General features: G+C 32.8%; 1 protein-coding gene and 1 long non-coding RNA gene across 2 annotated transcripts; one reads left to right on the top strand and one right to left on the bottom strand.

The window, feature by feature from the left end:
• Positions 1-9241: 9241 nt before the first annotated feature.
• On the bottom strand, positions 9242-11839 carry LOC116001355. The gene is made up of 2 exons (XM_031241237.1): positions 10585-11839; positions 9242-10542 (listed from the first exon to the last, which is right to left on the bottom strand). Exons 1-2 carry the CDS (start codon positions 11837-11839, stop codon positions 9242-9244), a joined length of 2556 nt encoding a protein of 851 aa, XP_031097097.1.
• Positions 11840-20997: 9158 nt separating this feature from the next.
• Positions 20998-23476, top strand: LOC116002634. Its single transcript, XR_004094521.1, has 4 exons — positions 20998-21649; positions 21849-21953; positions 22220-22279; positions 23397-23476. It is a non-coding gene; the product is annotated as an uncharacterized LOC116002634 (long non-coding RNA).
• The last annotated feature ends 882 nt before the right edge of the window (positions 23477-24358 follow it).

The raw sequence follows: 24358 nt of genomic DNA, 5'->3' as shown, positions 1-24358 counted from the left end.
CTGCATTTTTTTTATTAGTGTACCACAGACCATCACTGGTACATCATAGTCCACAGTTCACTCAAAAGTACATCACAGAAGACTCATAAGTATACCATATACCAACACTTAGTGTACCACTGAATAATACATTGTGTAAGAATTACCTATGGAATAAGTATACTTGCAAATTTTGTTTTAAAGTTAGTCATAAAATTCCGCGCATTGCGCCTAGAAATGGATAGTTATATACATAGGCATCATGCATGTAAATGTTATTTAAGTTAGTCAACAAGTAATAAAGAAAAAAGCAATAAAATCACTAAAGTCCCACCCCAAAAGGAGAGGGAAGTGAAGCTGCTGGGAAGGTATTGACATAGCACATGGAGGAGAGTGAAGTGTTGACAAGTGTAAAACACACATAACAACCCTGTCTTTGTTTTCCTTTATCCCTGGGTGAAGGGAAACGAGGCAAAGAGGCAAAGTTTGATGATACACTTTGGTGGTGTTGGATATGATTAGTACACCATGTCACAACATCTAATTGTTATACTGCAGAATAGGGTCCACCATATATTATCAATCTTAGTCCAAAAAAATTATGTGTTTATGGTTAACATATTATGTGCTTTTTGTTAATAAATTATATGTTTTTAAATAAATTGAAGACACATATTAACTACATAATATGTGTTTGCAACTAGCATATTATGTGTTTGTATTAACATGTTATGTGCTTTCAATTTATTTATAATCACATAATATATTATATGGGTGTCAATTTCCTCCGTCGTCCCTAGTGGGGATCCTCGATTCCCTCCCCAACGAAAACGGGAATGGGAGATGGTTTTAATTCCTTGCCGGGAATGGAGACGGGGATGGAGATACCCTCCCCGCCTTGCCTGGTCCCCGATTTTTTAAATATAATGATAATAATAATAATATTGTTATTATTGTTGTTGTTGTTGTGCTGGAGAAATAATGAAGATTTAAGTATTCTAAGATTAAAATTTTAATATTTAATTTTTTTTTTACGTAAATATTGTCAATCATACTAGTTTGACTATTATTTAAACAAAAAAAAATTAATTTAATTAAAGTTTTATTGAGGACGGGATTCCTATCCCCGAAAATCCCCAGTGGAGATGGAGATAGGAATGAGTATATATAGATTTCTCATCCTTGGCAGGGATGGAAACGAGAACAAAGATTGCAGTGGAATTTCGGAGATGAGAATGAAGTATACTCCCAACTCCCGTTCCATTGGCATCCCTAATTTATTAACTAAAAACACATAATAATAAACTATAAATAAATAATTTGAATATAATTTTAGACCAAGGTCCACATTACGTGGACCCTGGTCTATAGTATAATTTGGGCAGAACATCATGCATCCACTTCAGTTCAATCCAATATATATGTGGTGGAGTTGACATGTACTAACTGCGCAATCTTCTCCGCTTTTGACTTTATATGCATTTTGTTGGCAGCTTATGTTTGGTATGCGCTGCCACCCACTGTGGCATTGCAGGAGAAACTATGTATGATTTGGACACTTAGCCTCATCTCCCCCATTACTTTTACTTTTATTTCTTTCTTCCAACCGATCGATCCAGCGCTCCTTTTTCTGGAAATATCGAACCACGCACGCCACCATACTTTACTCACTCTCCTAGCCTGCTTCCCAGAAATTGAGTTCAAATTAAATCCTTATATCCATAGCCAATAACCTTATGCTATCTGTGTTTTTCAAATCATTTTTACTTTTATAAGTTAATGCTAGTATCATCCTATATCGTTACGGTTACGCTATCGCATTCAAGGAATATTCTCTTAAGTGGATCTGTCACACCACTAAATTTATAATTAATCACTATTCATTACTCATACATTCAAAAGTGATTCTATTTTCACATCACCTTAAAAACTTATTTATTTCTATTAATTTTTTTTTTACAATTAATCTCTGTTATCAAAATATAAATAAATATAAGGTATTAAATAACAATAAAAATTCAAATTCCTTCAAATTATTTGACAAAATTTGGAATAAAATAAATTATATTATTTAATTATTCAATTTTTTTTTTTTTAATATATTCCTTATGTCGAATGAAGTGGCCTTATATATTTTCAAGCTAAGCATGGACATATTGAAGTAAAATAAATATTATTTTTCAATTTTATAAAAAATTAAAAATATAAAATTATTTATTTAAATCAAATAAAAATTCAAAATATAAATTTGAAGTAAAATAAATATTATTAGAATTATATAATAATTAATTTTTAATTTATATTATCAAGAAAGTAGTAGTAATAATAATAAAAATAACACCAACAAACAAACAAAAAATAAAATATAACTTTGCAATTCTGACACGAGAATTGCAAATTCTGCAATTCAAAGTCAATCAGAATTGCAAAGTCATTTAAAGTTACATATACATATGAATTCAAGCCGACAAATAACCTTATAATTTCAACTCGTTTTAAAAATAATGATGAGTCATTTGTAGAGTTGGTAGACATTATATGGAAATAAGATATATATTGAAATTAATTATCTCGAACTATATTGGATGTGGGTAGCTAGAGTTTAGTTTTGGGTGCAACCCTCTTTTTTATTAAAAAAAAAATCAATATTGAAATTATTGATAATGATTGAGATCAGATAACGAAAATAGGTCATGAAAGTAGAGTGAAAGCTATTAATTACCAAATATCATTGAACAGTGGCTTAATTCTAATTATAATGGTATTAGAAATGAGTAAACAAATGGTTTAGTCACTTTCGAATGTTTCAATTTTATTAGTACCAAAAGTGACTTATTAAACACGGGATTTACCCAGTTCAATTAGCCCCATAAATTAACAAAAATTCCAATTAGACCCTTTATCTCTTAACTTTTATGTAATTAAGCCTAAAACTTTTTAAATTTGTGCAATTAGCTCAATTTAAAAAAATTAATTTAAAAATTAAAAAAAAATTGGGCGACGATTGGGTCTCGAAGTCCACCACCCACGTCTCCACCGCATCTAGGTGGAACCGTCTGCTCTCCGGCGAGAATGCATGGGCTAAAACCCTAGCACCCTGTCGAACGACTCCACGTAACTGTTGTCATCGGCATAGAACCCAATCTTGATGCTGGTGAATCCGTAGTCCTTGGTTTCCAAGAACGTCACCAGAGCGACTGAAGCCCAATGCCCGAAAGGATTCTTCACCACTGTCTTGATCTCTATACCGGACAAACTCTTGATGGTGTTTTATTGGGAGAACTTGTATGTTAGCATCATCGGAATGACACGATTCCACCTCGGACGGTTGGAGAAAAAAACGTAGTTTCTCTTCACATGCAGCCGGGCGTTCGGCAAAACAATGTCGGGGACGCCGCGGTAAGTGATCGCCAAAATTGTATCCCTGTCAAGCTTTTTGGTGATCGCCAACTGGACGGAGAAGTCAGACATAGCTTCGCTGTCCAACTAGATAAAGAAGCCGGCCATGGCTTCTCCATCCAGTTGGACGGAGAAGAAGACCCCGGCCAGCTTTTTTACATGCAAATTGAGCTAATTGCACAAATTTAAGAAGTTATTGGCTTATTAATTGCATAAAAGTGAAGAGATGAAGGGCCTAATTGGAGCTTTTGTTAGTTTATGAGGCTAATTACACTTTGGTTTATAGTTTAAGAGCCTATTTGACCCTTATCCCTTCTACTTTTAGCCTCACGATTATTTGTGGTATTGTCACATTTAGTATTTGAGTTTTAATTTGCCACATATAGTCTCACAACTTTACTATCATTGTCAAATTTGGTCCTCTGATCTATTACAATTTATATTAAACTAACGTTAATTTCTAAGATAATTTGAGTTTTTACAATCTTAATTTTCTCTTGTTGAAAAAAATATAATAATCAACAACTCGATAGACTTTTTTAATGAACAATAATTTTTTTTACTACTCCGTATATTTTTTACTATGTCATTTATTATGAGAATTCTTTTGATATAAATAATAGATTAAAATTGTCAAATTATCAAATTGTTTCAACAATGAAAACCAATTGGTTATCATACTATTAGATGACCAAATGTGACAATGTCAAGAAAATCAAGGAACTAATATAATCATAGGTAGGTTGAGAAAGTATGTATGAATAGATACTACATTGTAACAGAGTCAATAGTATTCAAAAAAAAAAAAAAACTGATATAATCATATTAAAAGCCAATGACTAATAAATGTGACAATATCACAGTAATTGCGAGATTAAGGGTGTGTTTGGAAAGCAAGAAAATGACTTCTAGAAAATGAGTTATTTTCCAAAAAATAATTTCATTCCTAGTGTTTGGTTGCATTCTGGAAAACTGTTTGGTTCATTTATGAAAAATGTATAAAATTGTATACTTTTACATTTTAATTATTATTTTTAAATAAAAAAGAATTATAATAATATATAAAATAATTATATTTATTTTTAAAAAAAAAACGAGAAGAGGCAAACTGCTCTTGTTTCTGCCAGAACTCACGACCATTTTGGCCAAAACACGACTTTGCCAACTCCGAAAAATGACTTTCGAAAAAAAAAATCCGAAAGTCATTTTCCGGAAAAATGGGCTGATTTTCCATAGTCAAAGGAAATTGTTTTCCATTGACCGCATTTTCAAGGCGTTGCCAAACACCGAAAATCCGGAAAATCAAGGTTTTCAAACACACCCTCAACGTAAAATTTTCTCTTTTATTTATTTATTATTTGAAATACTCATGGTTCTTTACAAGTTGGTATCAATTCTATATTTTTTCAAAGATTTTCAGCCCAAAAAATCTAAGCCCTCACCACCAGAGTTACGTTCAAACCTATGACCACTTATTTGAAATGGTAACGGGGATGCCGTTTTCTCTTTTATTTATTATGTTAGTAAGATATTTATTGAGTATTATAAAATTTTTAAAAAATATTATGTGTTGTTTGTGCTTTACTACAATTGGTAGCAGCACAAACCTCCAGCCAGGATTAGCCACAAATCTTTTCATTCCTAATTTAATGGCTAGCCCCTACTATACATTGAACAAGGACCCAGTTCACACCTACTTTTGGGTGTTATCCAAATTGAGGATGCATGACCTTAATGCTTTTTCTCAATGTTCACACCAGAGAGAGACAGATCAACCGAAACATATTATATATATACAATTACATGTAATTAATGTTGCAAGTCCAATTACTCAACCGCAACAACTTAAATTTTTGATACCAGTCAAAGAGCTTTTCTACTTGGCAATCCATGAGGAGTCCACACAAATTAAGTTTGTTAGCTTCAATTCATATTCATTAGAATATCTTAAATTAGATTGCATTTATTGAAGTAGTAGTCAAGCTCAACTAGTAAATATGTAGTTCTCAATATGAAACGGTTATCAATTATCATTGTATATCTAAACAAATATAATGGATAATGAATACATAATTTTATTTTATTTAATTTACACTTATTTATTATTATTCAACATTGAAAATGAGTGATGATGAGTGTACGGGTGTGAAATGTCATTCTTAGGGAATTCGGGGTTATGACAGGTAATATGTAATCACAATTCACAAGCAACTAGGTACTAGCATAAGGAAATATATAAAAAGCTAAGCAAACAACAAGTTAAAGATAATGGTAAGACTAATACATATACATAAAGATAAACAAAAACAAAACAAACAAACAAACAAACAAAAAAAAAAAAAAATAAAAGGACCCAAGCTAGGGGACATTATCATCTAGATGCTTCAACGACTTACGAGATTAGGAAGAACAAATAACCAAGAATTCAAACGTGAACGCACGCATGTATCCTAGTCTAAAGCCAATTCCGTGTGCAAATATACAAGGATTAGAACAAGGAGTTGTCCCACTCCTGTGGTGTACCTATTCCAAATCCATCAAGCACACAAAGCATCTTAAACCCCTATTTTTTCATAGAAGCAAATTGGGTTTATGCAAGGGGTGGCTCAAATCCTTCACCCAATTCTCATTGTAGCCAAGAATTCTCCAAGTACATGCTAATGAATGTGTACATCAATCATTAACAAGATAGATATAAACACAAAATCTTTACAAACACATGAACCCTAGGTTAGAGTTCTTCACCTTTTTGCAATAATCACAAATTTAAGCATCAAGATAGATAATACAACCCTAATTCAATTCCAAAAACTAACTACTCATGATTAAATAGCATAAAGAACACAAAAACACAAGTAATAAACATAAATCTTACCAAAGAAAGAGATGAGGTAAAGAAAACTTCTCTAGTGAAATCGATGGTAAATCTTGGAATCCAAATGTTGAATCCTTGATTACAAGTTTCAAATGTATTTATGAACCTAAATCTAAGCTTAACCTAACCTAAAAATATGAAAGGAAGCGAAACAAAATGACTAGACCGGGTTCGAATGGGAGTCGAAATTGCGTAAAAGTGAGTGAAAATGAGCTTAAATATAAATAGGGAATGGGTGGCACGACCGTGCCACTGACCGTGCCTAAATAAGCCCAAAAATGCAGTGCACACTGCCTCGGGTTGGCACGGTCGTGCCCTTGGCTGTGTACCTCCTGCAAGCAGAATCCTGCGCAGCTACTTTGACTTCTAGGCTAGTTTTCACCCCCAAAACCTTTTCATTGGCTTTTGTGGTCTTCAAAAAGGTTGTAGCCCTTCAAGTTGGATTTCCAATGGCACAAAAATCACTTCATTTCTACATTCCTAGGTTGAGATATAGTCGAAATACGAATAGTGGTCAAAATGAGCGAAATTGCAATGTCTTGATCTTTTGCTTCTCTTTTGTTTTGGTTTTTCCCAAACGACCAAGACCATTGAAAGCACCACTCTTAGAGTCCCTTGTAAGTGCTACATCCATCTCCATAACTTCATGTTTGGGTCTCTTGGACTTCAAATGCATCCAAAATCCTTCATTTCTACTCAAAGATGATGCATTGTGTCTAATTGATCAAATGAGCAAAATAAAGATCATTTTGAACACAATTGTAACACTTCATAAGCAAAATAAAGCTAAGTATGAGGTATAAATATGAACAATTATGCACTTATCAAGTGTCATGTTTTAAATGCGATGGTATGATGCTTGATTTGGCATTACGGCCTCTGCACCAACATTCGTTTATATTAGATAATAAAAATTGCAAAAGACGAATTCAACAATTTGTGACAATTGGTATATAGACGCTAATACAATTGTAAGATCTGAAGATCAAGTTGTACACTATGCCTTTATGGAGATGATTGAATGTTATTTGGCAAACCATGCCTGTTAGTGAATTGAATGAAAAAGAGTTAATTCCATTTTTGCTCCATTTTCTTAAAGTATCCTCATTTAGTCATAATATTATTGTGGCACGATCATTTTTAATTTGGTTCTCCATTAATAAAATTGTTGAAATGTCGTTAAATACAAGGACATTTCGATCTTATTTATTTATTTATTTATTTATTTATTTATATACAAAGTGAGTTGACCCGCTATATTTTTATTTTTATTTTCTTGAAAAAAAATCATAATTGATGATCTAAACGCCCTTGTATATTTTACGAAATTTTAATGATTTTGTTAATGGAGGACCAAAAATAGTCATTCCACAATATATAATAATAGGACCAAATATAAATGTTGTGAAAAAAAAAAAAAGAAAGATTAAAATGAATTGCGACATATAAATCTAGGACCGAAAATGAAATTAACTCGAATGAAAAATATTCGTTTATAAGATTTTCTAATTGGAGAAAATAGAAAAAAAAAAACAAAGAAATAAAAAGAAAACAGTCGACCAAAACTTGAGTAAATAATTCAGACATTTTTCTCCCATATTTTGAATTTTCTAACGGGGTGTATTCAAACTTAACTTTCATAAATTCTTAAAACCTTTTAAAGTAATATATTTTTAATAAATTTTTATTAACTTTTATAAAGTCGTTTTAAACTTTTGTAAACTTTGTGAGTTTATAAATGTTTAAATAAAAAAAATATTATAAACTTATTAATTTTAATGATTTTTTAAACAAAAGATTATTCTATTTCTATTCTTTAAACCAACTATATACTAAAATTCAATTGTTAAAATGATTATTCCATTTCTATTCTTTAAACCAACTATATACTAAAATTTAATTGTTAAAGTTTGTTCTTAATTAAACAATATAATGAATCAAAATATAATTGCTATTCTATTATTTGTCTATTGCGTTACCAATAAAATATACGGAGTAATTCTTATTGTTCAAAATGGATTTCATGAAACAACAATGTTGTTACAAAAGCCAAAGGCTTGTTTGAAGTCAAATTATAGCTATGGAATAATCCATGAATCATAGGCAGAAATTTGTCATCTTATTAGTAATCTCAAAGTGGTCCAAATTCAAGTATTGTGTTGTCGTATGTCCGAATACAACAAAAGAAAGGCGCGTGCGTGATTCTTTTATTTCTTTGTAATTCTCTACTTCGTTTTTAATAAATAATATTTATGTTATTTTTTATTAAGTTATTGAACTCTCCCATATGAGAGGTCATGATTGAATTTCAGTGAATGCGGTATTGACTCTTTGTACTTCAACGGATTGAGAAAAGTATAAATAAATATATTACAATGTAATAGAGACAGTTGTATTAAACAAAAAGTTATTGAACTAGACACGAAGATATAATTAGATCAAAAAGTTTTTTAAAAAGTTATTATTTGTAAATGCACAGTTAAAGATTTAATGACAAATCACAAACAACATGCTTTGAATCAAAGCATAGGATAAATAACAACAGATTTTATAGCGCGGACCATGGTTCATATTGCATATTGTAGATTTTGGTAAAAAAAATTATGTATTTAAAGTTGATATATTATGTACTTGACTACTTGCGATTAACATTTTATGTGTCTCTTAATAAAATGAAAACACATAACATGTTAATTATAGACACATAATATGTTGCATATTGTGAATTTTGGTAAAAAGAATTATGTATCTGAAGTTGATATATTCTGTACTTGCATTTAACATTTTATGTGTCTCTAAATATATTGAAAACACATAACATGTTAACTATAGACACATAATATATTAATTGCATGTATAAAATATGTTAACTGCAGACACATAATATATTTCTAAACATATTATATGTTTGCAATCAACATATTATGTACTTGTAGTTAATATATTATATACATACAGTTAATAGTTTATATGCGTATAGTGATTATCCTATACGCATGCAATAGGGTTCAACCTCCTTTGTGGTTCAATGCTCGGTTTATACCCCTCTTCCAAGTATATCCTATGCATGCAATAGGATGCACTTATGCCAACAATGTCATCAAGAGTATAACCAATGATTTTTTTATGCCTTTTCAACACATGCAACAACTTCTCAATTTCATCATCATTCAAATTAGCATTCACAATAACGGGATATGTAGAATTAGAACCAAGAAAAGCATACTTCAATTCGGAGGGCAAAGGTTTTAATTCTACCTTTGGATGATTATCCCCATTGTGATTGGCCAATTGGTCTCCAAGACCAAATACTTCAAGCTTTGGTGAGGATGGTTGCACCAATAATTCATTCTCATCAAAAAGTTCATCAAAACCACTTGTGTCTTCATCAATTTGCTCTTCCTCAATAGTATCATCTACATCAACTCCCAAAGGATCATTAGAAATCCAATTGCTTTCTTCAAGAGTCTCCCGAACACATGAATCAATGGTATCTACACAAAAGCATTCATCAAGACAAGGGGATTTGCTAGCCAATTCAAAAACATTAAACTCAACTTTGTCATCCCCAATTTCAAGCACCAAAGTCCCCTTTTTAACATCAATTACCGCCCCGGAGGTTGCCAAAAATGGCCTCCCAAGAATGATAGGAACTTTAGCATCTTCTTCCATTTCTAGAACCACAAAATCACCCGGGATGTAATATTTGTCAATCTTTACCGGCACATCTTCAAGAACTCCCACGGGGTGTTTTACGGATCTATCCGCTAGTTGCAAAGTTATGGCGGTGGGTTTGGGCTCCCCAAGTTGCAACTTTTTACATAAAGAGTACGGCATCAAACTCACACTAGCTCCCAAGTCACACAAAGCTCTTTGCACAAGAGACCCTCCAATAACACATGGAATAGAAAAACTCCCGGGATCTCTAAGTTTTGGTGGAAGCTTGTTTTGGATAAGGGCACTACATTCTTCATTGACCGCAACGGTTTCACGGTCTTCAAATCTCCTCTTGTTGGATAGAATCTCTTTCAAGAATCTTGCATAAGAGGGGATTTCGGTGATGGCATCAAGCAAAGGAATAGAAATGTCCAATTGCTTGATCAAGCTCAAGAACCTTGCCCTTCTTTCTTCCACCTTGGCTTTCTTAAATTTTTGTGGGAACGGGAGTGGTGGAATTTGTCTCAACAAAGGTTCAAGTTTTTGGATTTCATCTTCTTCGGATTTGAATAGGCAAGAATCCTTTCCTTTGCTTTGCACAACAACATCCTCCTTTAACTTTCCATTTTCAACTTCCGGCTCCAAAACTTAATCATTGGTAGGCAATTGTGGACCTTCAAGTTGCTTTCCACTTCTAGTGATAATGGCATTCATGTGCTCTCTCGGATTTTCGGGACAAGCGGGCAACTTCCCGGTTACTTTTGTGCTAGAGGTTGAAGCTTGATTGGCAATTTGATTTTCTAGCATTTTATGATGAGCACTCAATTGGTCCAACTTATCCGATACTTGCCTAATCTTCTCTTCACTTTGCATTTGAGATTTAAACATCATCTCTATCATGGCTTCCCAATTTGGTGGAGGCGGCTTCTCTAGTGGTTGCCTCGGTTGAGCATTAGAGTTTTGGAATCCTAAATTTTGCCTAGATTGTTGTTGTTGTTGACCACCTCTATAATTTTGTTGCCCTTGGAATCCCGGTGGTGGTCCTCTATTGCCAAAACTTTGGGGATTTGCAGCCCCCATCGGATTACTCCAAGAAAAACCGGGGTGATTCCTTGATGCATTAGGATTGTAGGCTCCTTGCGGTTGGAATGATTGTTGTTGCCTACCATATCCTACCAAATCAACTTGCTCCATGGTAGATTGAGAACCCATATCATCATTTAAGCACTCTCCCAAATTGTGTTCTCCCCCACATAAGTCACACATCATGATTTGCCTTGGAGGAATAGAAGTAGAAGAAGCATAGCTCACATTTTGGTTGTTGAGGGTGATTTGAGCTATCTTTTGAACCATGGATGCCATGTTATCCACCTTAGCCGACAAGGCGGATATTTGATCAACATCATGAAATCCTCCCACAAGCCTTTGGGAAGATCTCTCCGAATACCAAGTTGTTCCATTTGTTGCAATCTTCTCAAGTAGTTCCTCGGCTTGAGTAGGTTCCAAAACCGTGAATGATCCTCCCGATGAAGCATCCACCAAGATCTTTGAATTATCAAGCAAACCTTCATAGAAAGCCATCATTAGATCCCATCCTTGAATACCATGATGAGGGCATTGCCTTTGTAGTTCCTTAAACCTCTCCCAAGATTCGGCTAGAGATTCATTTGAAATTTGCTTGAAGTTTTGAATGGCTCTCCTCATCCTTTGAGTCTTTGAAAGTGGGTAGAATCTTTTCAAGAACTCCCTATGAAGTTGATCCCAACTAGCAAAATGATTGGCGGGGAAAGAAATGAGCCAACTGTCGGCTTTATCCCTTAGTGAAAAAGGAAAAAGTCGGAGTTTGATTGCTTCATTCGGAACTCCATTCATCTTAAATGTGCTGCAAATCCGGAGAAACTTGGTTATATGAGCATTTGGATCCTCCATTGGCTACCCTCCAAATTGATCGGATGTCACCATTTGTATGATTGCCGGTTTGATCTCAAAGTTGTTGGCCTCAACACCCGGAATGTTGATGCTATTGTGTTCATCCAAGTCGGGTGCAATATAGTCGGACATAGCTCTCCTTGCCGGTAGGGGTTGATTTACACCGTTTCCCTCACCGTTTCCATTTCCTTCACCGTTTCCATTAGGATTGACATTGATGTTGCCTTGCTCATTTGCCATCCTCCTTTGCTTTCTAAGAAATTTGGCTCTCCTTTCGATTTCAAGGTCAAGAGGTAATAGTCCTTCACCTCCCGAGGACCTTGTTTGCATGCAACACCTACAAACCTTAACAAAAACAAGCTAAGGAAGCTCGTTAGCACCGGTTAGTAAACAAAACAAAATAAAAATAAAAATAAAGAAAATAAAATGGAATAGACTCCTAGAATACAATTTTCACTAATGTTAATACTAAACACCGCTTCCCCGGCAACGGCGCCAATTTGGTCGTAGCATAAAACCACATACAAATACCCGGAGTATTCCGGGGTTATCGAACCACAGGGAAGTGGGGTATCAAGCACTAGTTACTAATTATATTCGCAAGAAGCTATTCCTACGTTCACAATGGATGATTATCTATGGATATGCAAACAAGATAATTAAAATAAGGCAAACGGGTTTTTGTATTCAAAGAGGTAAAAGCGGGATTTTTGGGAGTTAAAGTGTTTAATCACCTAGTGCCAATCTAAAGTGAAATAATTATTTGGGTTAAACAAGTGTGGAAAATTGCCATCTAAAAGGGAAAGGTTACTCTCGTAACTCAAACCCAAAATACGGTAATTGGAATACTCACTCTCGTGAGCTATTCACAATATAAGATCGGGACTAAGCAATAAATGGAATACCCACTCTCGTGGGCTATTCACAAATGGAATACTCACTCTCGTGAGCTATTCACAATATATCCCTTAACCAAATTGTCCTCTCTCGAGGTACAATAGTCAAGTGCAATTGTGGGTGCTCTTTGATTCATAGACAAATCTAGCAAGGGTACAAGCAATCATATGCATCTAATTACAAGTATCAATAACATAAATCACAATTGCAACACAAGCAATAAACCCAAATAGATATTTCATTAAAACAAAATAAGAACTAGGCACATAGGTTCATAAACACTTTTATACCCAAAAATCCCAAAAGGAAGTTTAGCCTAACATGGCTAAAATAGATCCAACAATTATTCAATAAAGTTCAAAATAGAAAAGAGAAAGGAAGATATTCTCCCAAATGATGCCTCCAAGCTCTTTTCTTTGATCTCCTTTCCAAAAGTTGTGATGATTTCTTCTTTGGCTTTTGGAGATGATGAAGCTTCTTTTCCTTGTTCTCTTTCCCCTTTTTCTGACAAAAACCAGCAGCCAACAGGTAGGGTTTGGGGAGAAATGAAGCCTTAAATAGTGGGATCCAAAACAGGGACAAATCTGGAATTTTGTTCTGGGATGAATAGTGTCCTGGGCAGGATTCTCGACGCGTCGAGAATGTTTCTCGACGCGTCGAGAATAAAATGGCGAAATTTTTATTGCTCTCTGGAAGGTCTCGACGCGTCGAGAGATATTCTCGACGCGTCGAGAATCTGCGGTGAACAGTACTTTCGGTCCCATTTTGACTTCTCAACACTTTTGATTCTTTTGCATTGCCTTTTTGCTCCCAAGTGGTTATAATGCAGCACTAAACACACCAAAGACACTCAAACCAAGCATTATACCACTTTAAATAAAATAACAAGGAAAAAGCATTGGAGATAACATTTTAATACACAATTAATTATAAAACCTAAATAAAAACACAAGTAAAATAGGTACAAATGAGAGTGTATCACACTTATCAAGTGTCATGTTTTAAATGCGATGGTATGATGCTTGATTTGGCATTACGGCCTCTGCACCAACATTCGTTTATATTAGATAATAAAAATTGCAAAAGACGAATTCAACAATTTGTGACAATTGGTATATAGACGCTAATACAATTGTAAGATCTGAAGATCAAGTTGTACACTATGCCTTTATGGAGATGATTGAATGTTATTTGGCAAACCATGCCTGTTAGTGAATTGAATGAAAAAGAGTTAATTCCATTTTTGCTCCATTTTTTTAAAGTATCCTTATTTAGTCATAATATTATTGTGGTACGATCATTTTTAATTTGGTTCTCCATCAATAAAATTGTTGAAATGTCGTTAAATACAAGGACATTTCGATCTTATTTATTTATTTATTTATATACAAAGTGAGTTGACCCGCTATATTTTTATTTTAATTTTCTTGAAAAAATCATAATTGATGATCTAAACGCCCTTGTATATTTTACGAAATTTTAATGATTTTGTTAATGGAGGACCAAAAATAGTCGTTCCACAATATATAATAATAGGACCAAATATAAATGTTGTGAAAAAAAAAAAAGATTAAAATGAATTGCGACATATAAATCTAGGACCGAAAATGAAATTAACTTGAATGAAAAATATTCGTTTATAAGATTTTCTAATTGGAGAAAATAGAAAAAAAAAACAAATAAATAAAAAGAAAACAGTCGACCAAAACTTGAGTAAATAATTCAGACATTTTTCTCCCATATTTTGAATTTTCTAACGGGGTGTATTCAAACTTAACTTTCATAAATTCTTAAAACCTTTTAAAGTAATATATTTTTAATAAATTTTTATTAACTTTTATAAAGTCGTTTTAAACTTTTGTAAACTTTGTGAGTTTATAAATGTTTAAATAAAAAAAATATTATAAACTTTTATTAATTTTAATGATTTTTTAAACAAAAGATTATTCTATTTCTATTCTTTAAACCAACTATATACTAAAATTCAATTGTTAAAATGATTATTCCATTTCTATTCTTTAAACCAACTATATACTAAAATTTAATTGTTAAAGTTTGTTCTTAATTAAACAATATAATGAATCAAAATATAATTGCTATTCTATTATTTGTCTATTGCGTTACCAATAAAATATACGGAGTAATTCTTATTGTTAAAAATGGATTTCATGAAACAACAATGTTGTTACAAAAGCCAAAGGCTTGTTTAAAGTCAAATTATAGCTATGGAATAATCCATGAATCATAGGCAGAAATTTGTCATCTTATTAGTAATCTCAAAGTGGTCCAAGTTCAAGTATTGTGTTGTCGTATGTCCGAATACAACAAAAGAAAGGCGCGTGCGCGATTCTTTTATTTCTTTGTAATTCTCTACTTCGTTTTTAATAAATAATATTTATGTTATTTTTTATTAAGTTATTGAACTCTCCCATAATCCATATGGGAGGTCATGACATTGAATTTCAGTGAAGGCGGTATTGACTCTTTGTGCTTCAACGGATTGAGAAAAGTATATAGATAAACATATATTACAATGTAATAGAGACAATTGTATTAAACAAAAAGTTATTGAACTAGACACGGAGATATAATTAGATCAAAAAAATTTTTAAAAAGTTATTATTTGTAAATGCACAGTTAAAGATTTAATGACAAATCACAAACAACATGCTTTGAATCAAAGCATAGGATAAATAATAACAGATTTTATAGCGCGGACCATGGTTCATATTGCATATTGTAGATTTTGGTAAAAAAAATTATGTATTTAAAGTTGATATATTCTGTACTTGACTACTTGCGATTAACATTTTATGTGTCTCTTAATAAAATGAAAACACATAACATGTTAATTATAGACACATAATATGTTGCATATTGTGAATTTTGGTAAAAAGAATTATGTACCTGAAGTTGATATATTCTGTACTTGCATTTAACATTTTATGTGTCTCTAAATATATTGAAAACACATAACATGTTAACTATAGACACATAATATATTAATTGCATGTATAAAATATGTTAACTGCAGACACATAATATATTTCTAAACATATTATATGTTTGCAATCAACATATTATGTACTTGTAGTTAATATATTATATACATACAGTTAATAGTTTATATGCGTATAGTGAATGCTATTTTGGATCAGAATTATAACGTAAGATAATCATGGAACATGGTATAATTTGCCAAATAATAGAACACGGACAAACATATATGTACAAAGTTGAATTTGTTGCAAACGTAAAATTGGCAGGATTAATGGGCCAATGTCCCATTGAAACCATCCAAATAAAGAAGGTTTGTTTTCATTGTGCAGAAAAGAGGTTGGGGAAAATTCAGTTAACGACGGTGGACAGAGAATAAATCGCACACGCGAATCTCACACAACAGGACAACATTTTACTGCCGGACAACGCTTACCAACTTGCAATTTGGATACTAAGAGCAAGGCCATCAGTAGTTATTGTGAAGATAATGTCAGATCATTTGCCACCTAGCATGAGAGAAGGGAGGTGATAGAGAGGAAAAGGTTCTTCTGCAAAAATGGGGAGCATAGCACAGTAACATCTGATCTGCTGTCTTTTAACTTTCTCTGCTGCGCGTGAAAGCGCATAGCAGCGCCCAAGCGGGCGCGTGTGCGTCAGGCGCGCCTCACATTATCATTTTTTATTATTATTTTTTTAAATTCAGTTTTATTTTATTTTTTTTATTCACCCCTTCTCATTTTCTCTTTCCTAATCACACTTACAAAAACTCCTCAATAACCGCGAAATATCCCCACTAATAAGGATGCTCTAAAGGGGCATTTGGTCGGAGTGAATAATAATTTCATTCTTACTTAATTTTCACATAATTTTGAAGTCAGACAAATTTCTTCGTTTGATTTAAGAGAATTGTAATTTCGTAAAATTTAAATTCTCTCATTTTCATAGAATTAGAATCTCATTATCCGTTTGGTATTTCAATTCTAAGGATTTTAGGAAGAAAAAATAGTTTTGAGACAAAATTATCATTTTTTTTTAAACCTAAAATTGGTGTTTGATCTCTTCCTTTCCATTATAGTGTTTATTCTTTTTCTACTGTCCACGCAGAATGTCAATTAGTAATCCAACCTCAATCAAATATATTTTATTCAAAACTCCATTATCTATTTAATTGCTTTCGTTATGCAATTTTAGAGTTTATTTATAGCGTGTTACATATATTTTCAACTGCAAAATTTAAATTTGGTCATTTAATAATTATGATGAGTATGAGTATTTTAGACTTTATAATACTTATTCCATTTCAATTCTCATGCATACCAAACATTAAAATTGAGACTCTATTCTATTCCTGCAAATCAAACGCTGGAATTTAAATTACCAATTTATTCTCACATTATTCATCCCTAACGGAATTGCAATTTCTTTCTTATTTAATTCCCTCCCTCCAACCAAACGCTCCGTAATAATAAAAATAAAATTTCAATTAGAATGAATTGAACGATAAGATGTCGATATGTCGAACAATAAGATGTCGATATGTCGAAGTGTCGAACAATCAAAAACATAAATGAACGATGGACTAGATGATTGACCTACTCAATTAATTACCAAAATAATTCAATATAAATAATAATAAAAAATTATAGCTCTATCTAGTCCATGAAATATAAGACAAGTGTACTGTTCATTCATAACTAATATGACATTACAATAGTAATATAAATAATAGAAAAAATTATGCTCTAGTCCATCACTTATAAGACAAGTGTACTGTTCGTTCATAAGATATGACATTACAATAGTATCCCATAATTAGCCACCAAGATGTCATATTTAATTTTTTTTATATTTTATTTTGAACGAAAAAGTCACGTGTTTTTGACAATCTGACATGAGTTGTAATCAATGGCTATTTAGTAAATTTTTAATACCATAAATATTTATTTTAACTATTAATAATCTTAATTGTCACATTACAAATACACTAAACCCCAACAAATGATCTATTCCCATCCAAAATCAACTTATTCATCCACAATAATTAGCTCTAATGTGTACTAAGAACTTGTTGAGTATATGTTAGGTTTTGTCCAAAAAAGTTATACGGAGTATTAAAAATACAATTTTACCATTTCTATATTAGTATTGTTTATTTATTCATAAATAATAACTTCATTCATCAAAACAAAGACTAAATAAGCTACTTTAATATCTAATTAGAAGTTTTAATGGGTGGTCATAGAATCGAACCCCGGTAGTGATGGCATTAATTCTTTGAGTGAGAAAGATTAAGAAAGTATAGAACAAATAAAACTTTGTAAAGAGTTATGAGTATTTCAAAAAATATTAGATATACAATTACATTTACTTTATAATTCATGAAGTGTGGCCATAGCAACCAGTTGAAGCCAAAGAAGAAAATCAAGTAAAGTGGTGGTTGGCTTGATTGTTTCAATTGCATGGTTACTAGACAATTTTTGAGATATTGATTGAAAGACGTTAGCTGAGTTTCTGAGTTTGATAATGTTGGGTGTCTTTACATACATTGGCAATGATCTTTAGTCCACGCACTAGGCCCTAACTACTAAAGTCATCAAAACGAATTTAATCCGTCAGGCTAGTTTATTCCACATCGCTAAAAAGATAGGACAAACTTTAAATTTAATGGACCACCAAATCGACGGGCTTTTTAGCCCACCCGGCAAAATGGGACTACTTAGACCATGGACCAATATGCCATGATCATAGATAAATGTTTGCTTTAATTAGTATACTGAATGTTCAATTTTAATGTATTCAATGTTTACCTTTTTGATATATTATACATAAAAATGAATATTCAATATACAAAAAAATTGAACCTTCAGAAAATAAAAGCTCACTGTACTAAAAAAATTGGCCAAATGGTGAGCTTTGGCTGGGGCCTACCAAACCCACCTAATGTGTAGGGTGTGTATATACCGCTGTCCCACCCAAAAGAGGTGCCTACAATCCAGCGAGGGGATTGGTTACTGTGTCCGACAGTGAAAATCCTGGGCTACACAAAAAAAGGGATGTGTATATATGTGTGTGTTTATTTATTTATATTAAAAAAAATTGTATCAGTAATTAGCGCATTGCATAAAGGATTTGTTATTGACTTATGAATTAATGCACCATGTATTTGACTATTTTTTAAAAGCAAAGTACATTGATTAATAACGGATACGTCTAAGAGCATAAAAGCCCCTGAGATCGTAAAAAAGAACCAATTTAACAGAACCAGACAACAAACTAATGAAATAAAACAAATTATACGACGAACATCTTAAGAGTTTCTTTTTCTTCCATACAAATCACCCATTACTACTCAAAATATTTAAACTTTTCACATTTACGATTTTCATGTAAAAATTCCCGTGATCCCTTATTTTATATTATTTATTTAGAACTTATTTTTTTTATGTTTTATGTTCGGTCATATCTAATAAAATCAACACATACAATTTGTTATTATTTTATTTTATTTTTTAATGATAGACAAATAAAATTTATCCTCACTTCTTAGAAGGAACCTTTGTTTTACCATCTAATTAAACATTAAGTAACCTTACATAATTCTTTAATTTTAACCAAATAGAAATTTACAAAATTTTGTTTATTAAACTGCATTATTTTTAATATTGAAGATGAATAATTACTGAGTTGAAAGATGATTCCAAAAAATGTAAGATTAAAACTGAATAATATAGGATCTAACCTCCAGCCATAGTTGGTGTTTGTTGTTGCCTGAATGAACTGTGCTGAGTGCTGCCTTTGCTTGAGTGAACTGTATTTTTCCCTCACTTTTACTCTATACTCTCTGGATGGTGTATGAGACTGAATGTTTGAGCAGTGAGAGGTTGAGGTCCTTAAATAGCTGCAGACCATCAATGCAGCAGAAATCCCAAATGTCTTCCTACAGTTGTTTGTACCACAAATGGTTTGTCTCCCAAATGAAAATGACAGGTTTGGACTTTTATTGGACAAAACCTTTCATCTCCTTATTAGACAAAACCTTTCAAAAAAATCTTAAAATGTTTTCGTATTCTATTGGCTTTTGGAATCTAAGATTGTACGGAACTTGAAAGAGTTGACAGCAATGCCATCTACCTGTTGTAATGTATTAGGATTTATATATGTTTTTGAAAATTTTTTTATCTCAATTGTGGACGTGCCGGAGTGGTTATTGGGCATGATTAGAAGTTATGTGGGCTTTGCCCGCGCAGGTTTGAATCCCCATTTTCGGTTTTCTCTTCCTTGAGTTAATGTCGTCCTGTTGCTCCAAATCTTTTCTTCTTGTGGCTTAGTTGGACACTAATACCGGATTTGCAATTATACAAATTAAAATTCAACTTGTAACTATACACCAAATTTTGCCCTTCACATTAAAAGTTATCTATTATTTTAGTACCCTAACTATTGATTTTGTATCAATCTAATTCTCTTCGTTTGTAGTAAAGTATTGTTCTTTTTTTGACGCATTGTAGTAAAGTATTGTTAGTTTTCTAAGATTTATAAACATGCATCTACTTTTCTTCGGCTTCAATGTTAAATGTCAATTTGTTGGTTAGAAAATTAATTTATATTTCCAAATAATTAATATATGGTACTACTAGAAAACTACCCTTATAGCGACGGACAGACATTGCGATGGACAAATCCGTCGCAATAGATGACTTTTTGCGACAGAAATAACGACAAACTTGCGACGAGCATATCGCTCTTGTAAAATATTAGATTTAGAGTTATTGCGACGATATTTATGACAATATTGCGACAAACGTACAACGCAATTGAGATGTTGTCTAAAAGTCCAACAAAAATGTCTTAGCGGGAAATATATTTTTGGCGGGAAAGCTTGCGACATACAACATTCCGTCGTAGTTACTTTGGTGGGAAATTATTTTTTCATTGGTAGCTTTGCGACATACTAGTTTCGTCGCAATTGTTTCGACACAAGAGTTATTTAGTTTAATAAATTTTGTAGATGAGTAATTACGACAAAGATTTCGACGAACTTGCGACATACATAAATAATAAATTTTATATATTTTATTTTCTATTAATTAAAGAAATATATACACATTTATAAATATTGAAATTTGAAATTATATATTTACTGATAAAAATTATATATATATATATATATATATATATATATATATATTACTCCGTATGTATGTATGTATATATATATTTTACAGAAAAAAAAAAAAAAACAAATGGCGCCACACCCAAATTTTCGCCTCAAAATTTCAGCGCCTCTCCCTTAATTCCTCCTCCCTCCAGTCCTCACTCCTTACTCCTTCACTCTGCCCCAATTCCCCAAATCTTCCTCATCTGTTTGTTTCTTCGTGGGCGAGGGCGCGGGCGCGAGGGGCGGACTGCCGGCTGCGGCTGCGGCTGCGGAAGCGAGGCGCGGAGGCGACGGAAGGGCAGGGGCCAGAGCAGCTGAGCCGACCTGCGAGCCCCGAGGAAGCCGACGGAGAGCGGAGCACCGGCCACCGAGCAGGGCAGCAGGCAAGCAGCCGAGCACCTTCGCAGGCGCTGCTGGCATTCCCTTTTCGGATTTCCGATTTCCGAATTCTGGTTAGGTTGTTTCAATCATTTTTTACTTTTAGTCTCTAATTTTACACGTGTATTTATCACTTTGTTGATTGTGGCTTTTGTGCATACCTATTTGGAGAAATTTTCTTTTCTGGGCTGTAAAAGGGTGGTTTGTCATTAGGTGTTTTGTAGTTGCAGCTTTTAGGTATACCCTAGATTTGGAGTTTTCTTATCTGTTTGCAGGTTTGCTGCAATGTTAATATTTTTGTTTGTGTTTTTTGAGGCTTAATGTTGAAGATTTTAGTTCATTTGATCGATGAAGGCTACATTTGTGTTCTTGTGAAGGTAAGCCAACCCTGCTGAGGAATGCAATCAAACTAAGTTGAGCTAACCATTTTGGGTATCTCATGGAAATATATATGCCATATACTTTTATCTTGAATAAAAGAATTATAACTAGTAGTATTATTGGAATTTGGTAAAAGTAGCTTGAAATATATATAGCAAATTGCATTCTGTGAATTCTTTTGACTTTATTATGCAGGTAACTCATGGGCATATATATTCTTCAACCACAATCTTGGATGTCCATGGGATATTGCATTTGAACCTGCAAAGCTGCTATGGCTAATTCAGCGGGATTTTCTACGTAAGTACGGAAAGCATATTCAAAGAGTTTTTGAAAGTTGGTTTTTATATATTTCATTGTGTTATTGTGCCATGGGCCATTGCAATAGCTTTAAAAGAACAATCAAGTAAAGCCCTTTCTCTTAACTTGCGTGAACCTCTATTCTGCCATGTGATTTTGCATCCTTCATCTGATTTACTGGTCACTTGGCCGCTTGACTATTTCTCATTAGTTGTTCCTTACACTCTTTTTGTCATTGTCAAAAATTATTCTATCAACATCTGTAGAAGGAAAATCTGTGCAAGAGATGGTTCATGAAGCTCTGCAACATGTTCCTAATACTAGTGGTTAGTTGTATTCTTCTTTTATTTATAAGAATTATTAGTAGTAAAGTGCCTCATCTTGTGAAAACCCATTGCTCTTCCCCTCTCCTGCTTTTGGACTTTAGAATAAAAAATAGAGAAGAAAAAGTAAAAATGATTTAAAAAAAAAAACCATATTCCATGCCTTTGTTGTGGAATTTGAATATATTTGTGTGCATATTTATTTATTTGGAATCCTATTCTTGTTTACTACCAAAACAGATAGTTTTACTAAAATCCATTCTAAATACTAAGTACTTGATTCCGATATTAAAACCAAATACCCCCTTAAATGTGTTCCTACATAGTTTTCCATTTGGGGTTGTGTAGGATGGCTGCTAGATCCTTTCTGTAGAAAATTTTTCCCAAGACAGAAGATCATGGGCTCTGCTACTGTCAGGCCCTAGTGAATATGAGAAACAGATGGGTTAGGCGTCAAATGTGATTACAAAGAAGCAATGCATGAATTAAAAAAAAAAAAAAAACTAATAGCTTGTAGATTCAAAGCCCAAGAGAGGAGAATAAGAGTCATGCGCCATAACTAATATACACGTACATATTATATATAAAGAATGATGCACATGTTTTCTATGTATGGATTACACACACACACACATGTAATATGTTGGATAAAGTTTATTGCAACCCCACCTAGAATTTTTTTTAGTAATCCAGTAAGGTAAGAGTAAGGTACTCATCTAGCTTGACAATATGCCTAGATATCATTGGACTTTTTCTTCCATTTGATTTTTCTCAATGTCTCTTACAAGTACACATTGACTCTGTCTATTTATTAAGTGGGTTGCAAAAGAAGTAATTTGGAATACCATACTACTAGATAACTGTTAACACACGATTGTGCTTGTGCTAAGATTAGAGGATACAATAGGGAAATAGACTTCTTGCTAAGTTGCTAATATAAAGTCTTCTTTTGACTGAATCCTGGGCAGCATTACAAATTTCCATGATCTGCACAGAGAAGGGGAGTGGGATAATTTTAATGCGGGAGACTTTGTTATCATGCATAATAGTGATAATACTCTTTGATTCATGTTTAGGTCACATTGCATGTGATCTGATAATCATTTAACTGAAATTGCAGGTTAAGAATAAAGGAGTGTGGTTGACTTCTTACAGGGATGTTCCTAAACATCACAAACTGTAAACCCAATTGCCAGGCAAGTAAAATTTGTTTTGATCAGTTTTGATTGTAGAATATTTAGAGCGTTTTCTGGGTTTGATGTTACATGGTGCCTTGGTGTTTGTCTGCTGCTGCATATGTATGTCAAAGCGACTGTAGAGGCTGTACCCAAAAAAACTACTGCTTGCATTTTGAGTATAAAACTTCATTTGGTACAAGTATAGTGAATCTTTACTGCTTGGACAGTTCTTTCAAATGTCACAGTATAGTGATTCTTTACTGCTTTACAAAGAGAACAGTTAATCTACTTGGATGGATTAATAGAACAATTATAGAACAAGTTTTAGAAGTTAGCTTAGAATTCATATCTATTGTTTTCATTTAAGAGGACATGATATTTGTGGTTGTTCCTTTAAAAGCTGCTTGCCCTCTTTTGATGTTCTAATTTGGATAAATGTGGCTGGGATTTATAAGGTTCTTAAATTAATTTGCAGTTGAATACTGTTCTTGAAGCATTTGGAAGGGTCAAAACTGTTAGGGAACAACTATGTTGAGATCTGTTGGCTTTCTTCTTATGCTACTTGTACACTCTTTAATGTTGCTAAATGCTAATGCTCATTCAGTCGTTTTAGTAAATTTGTTGAGATACAATCTGATCCTCTGTAGGTAATGAGTAACATTGTGGAACCGGCGCATAGATCTTCTTTTGTAGGTAATGAGCAACATTTTGGATTAGCTTGTCTATTTGGATTTATGTTTTGTATTAGTAGGATGTTAGGTACCAGCTCTTAGTTTATAATTTAGATATGCTAATCAACTCCAATTTAGAGGAGGATATTAGTTAGCCACCCCACAATATTAGTGGTGGTTTTTTTTTTTTTTTTTTTTTTTTTTTTTTTTTTTTTTTTTTTTTTTTTTTTTTT

Source organism: Ipomoea triloba, chromosome 13, assembly GCF_003576645.1.
Source record: "Ipomoea triloba cultivar NCNSP0323 chromosome 13, ASM357664v1".
In the NCBI taxonomy this organism is placed as follows: domain Eukaryota; kingdom Viridiplantae; phylum Streptophyta; class Magnoliopsida; order Solanales; family Convolvulaceae; genus Ipomoea; species Ipomoea triloba.
The sequence above is the reverse complement of the archived record's forward strand: the minus strand, read 5'-3'. Positions and strand labels throughout refer to the sequence as shown.

Coding starts and splice junctions, on each gene's coding strand:
- LOC116001355 (XM_031241237.1), bottom strand. CDS start 11,839: ATGGAGGATCCAAATGCTCATATAACCAAGTTTCTCCGGATTTGCAGC. Junction 10,543..10,584: donor AAGTGGAAAGCAACTTGAAG/GTCCACAATTGC, acceptor TGGAGCCGGAAG/TTGAAAATGGAAAGTTAAAG.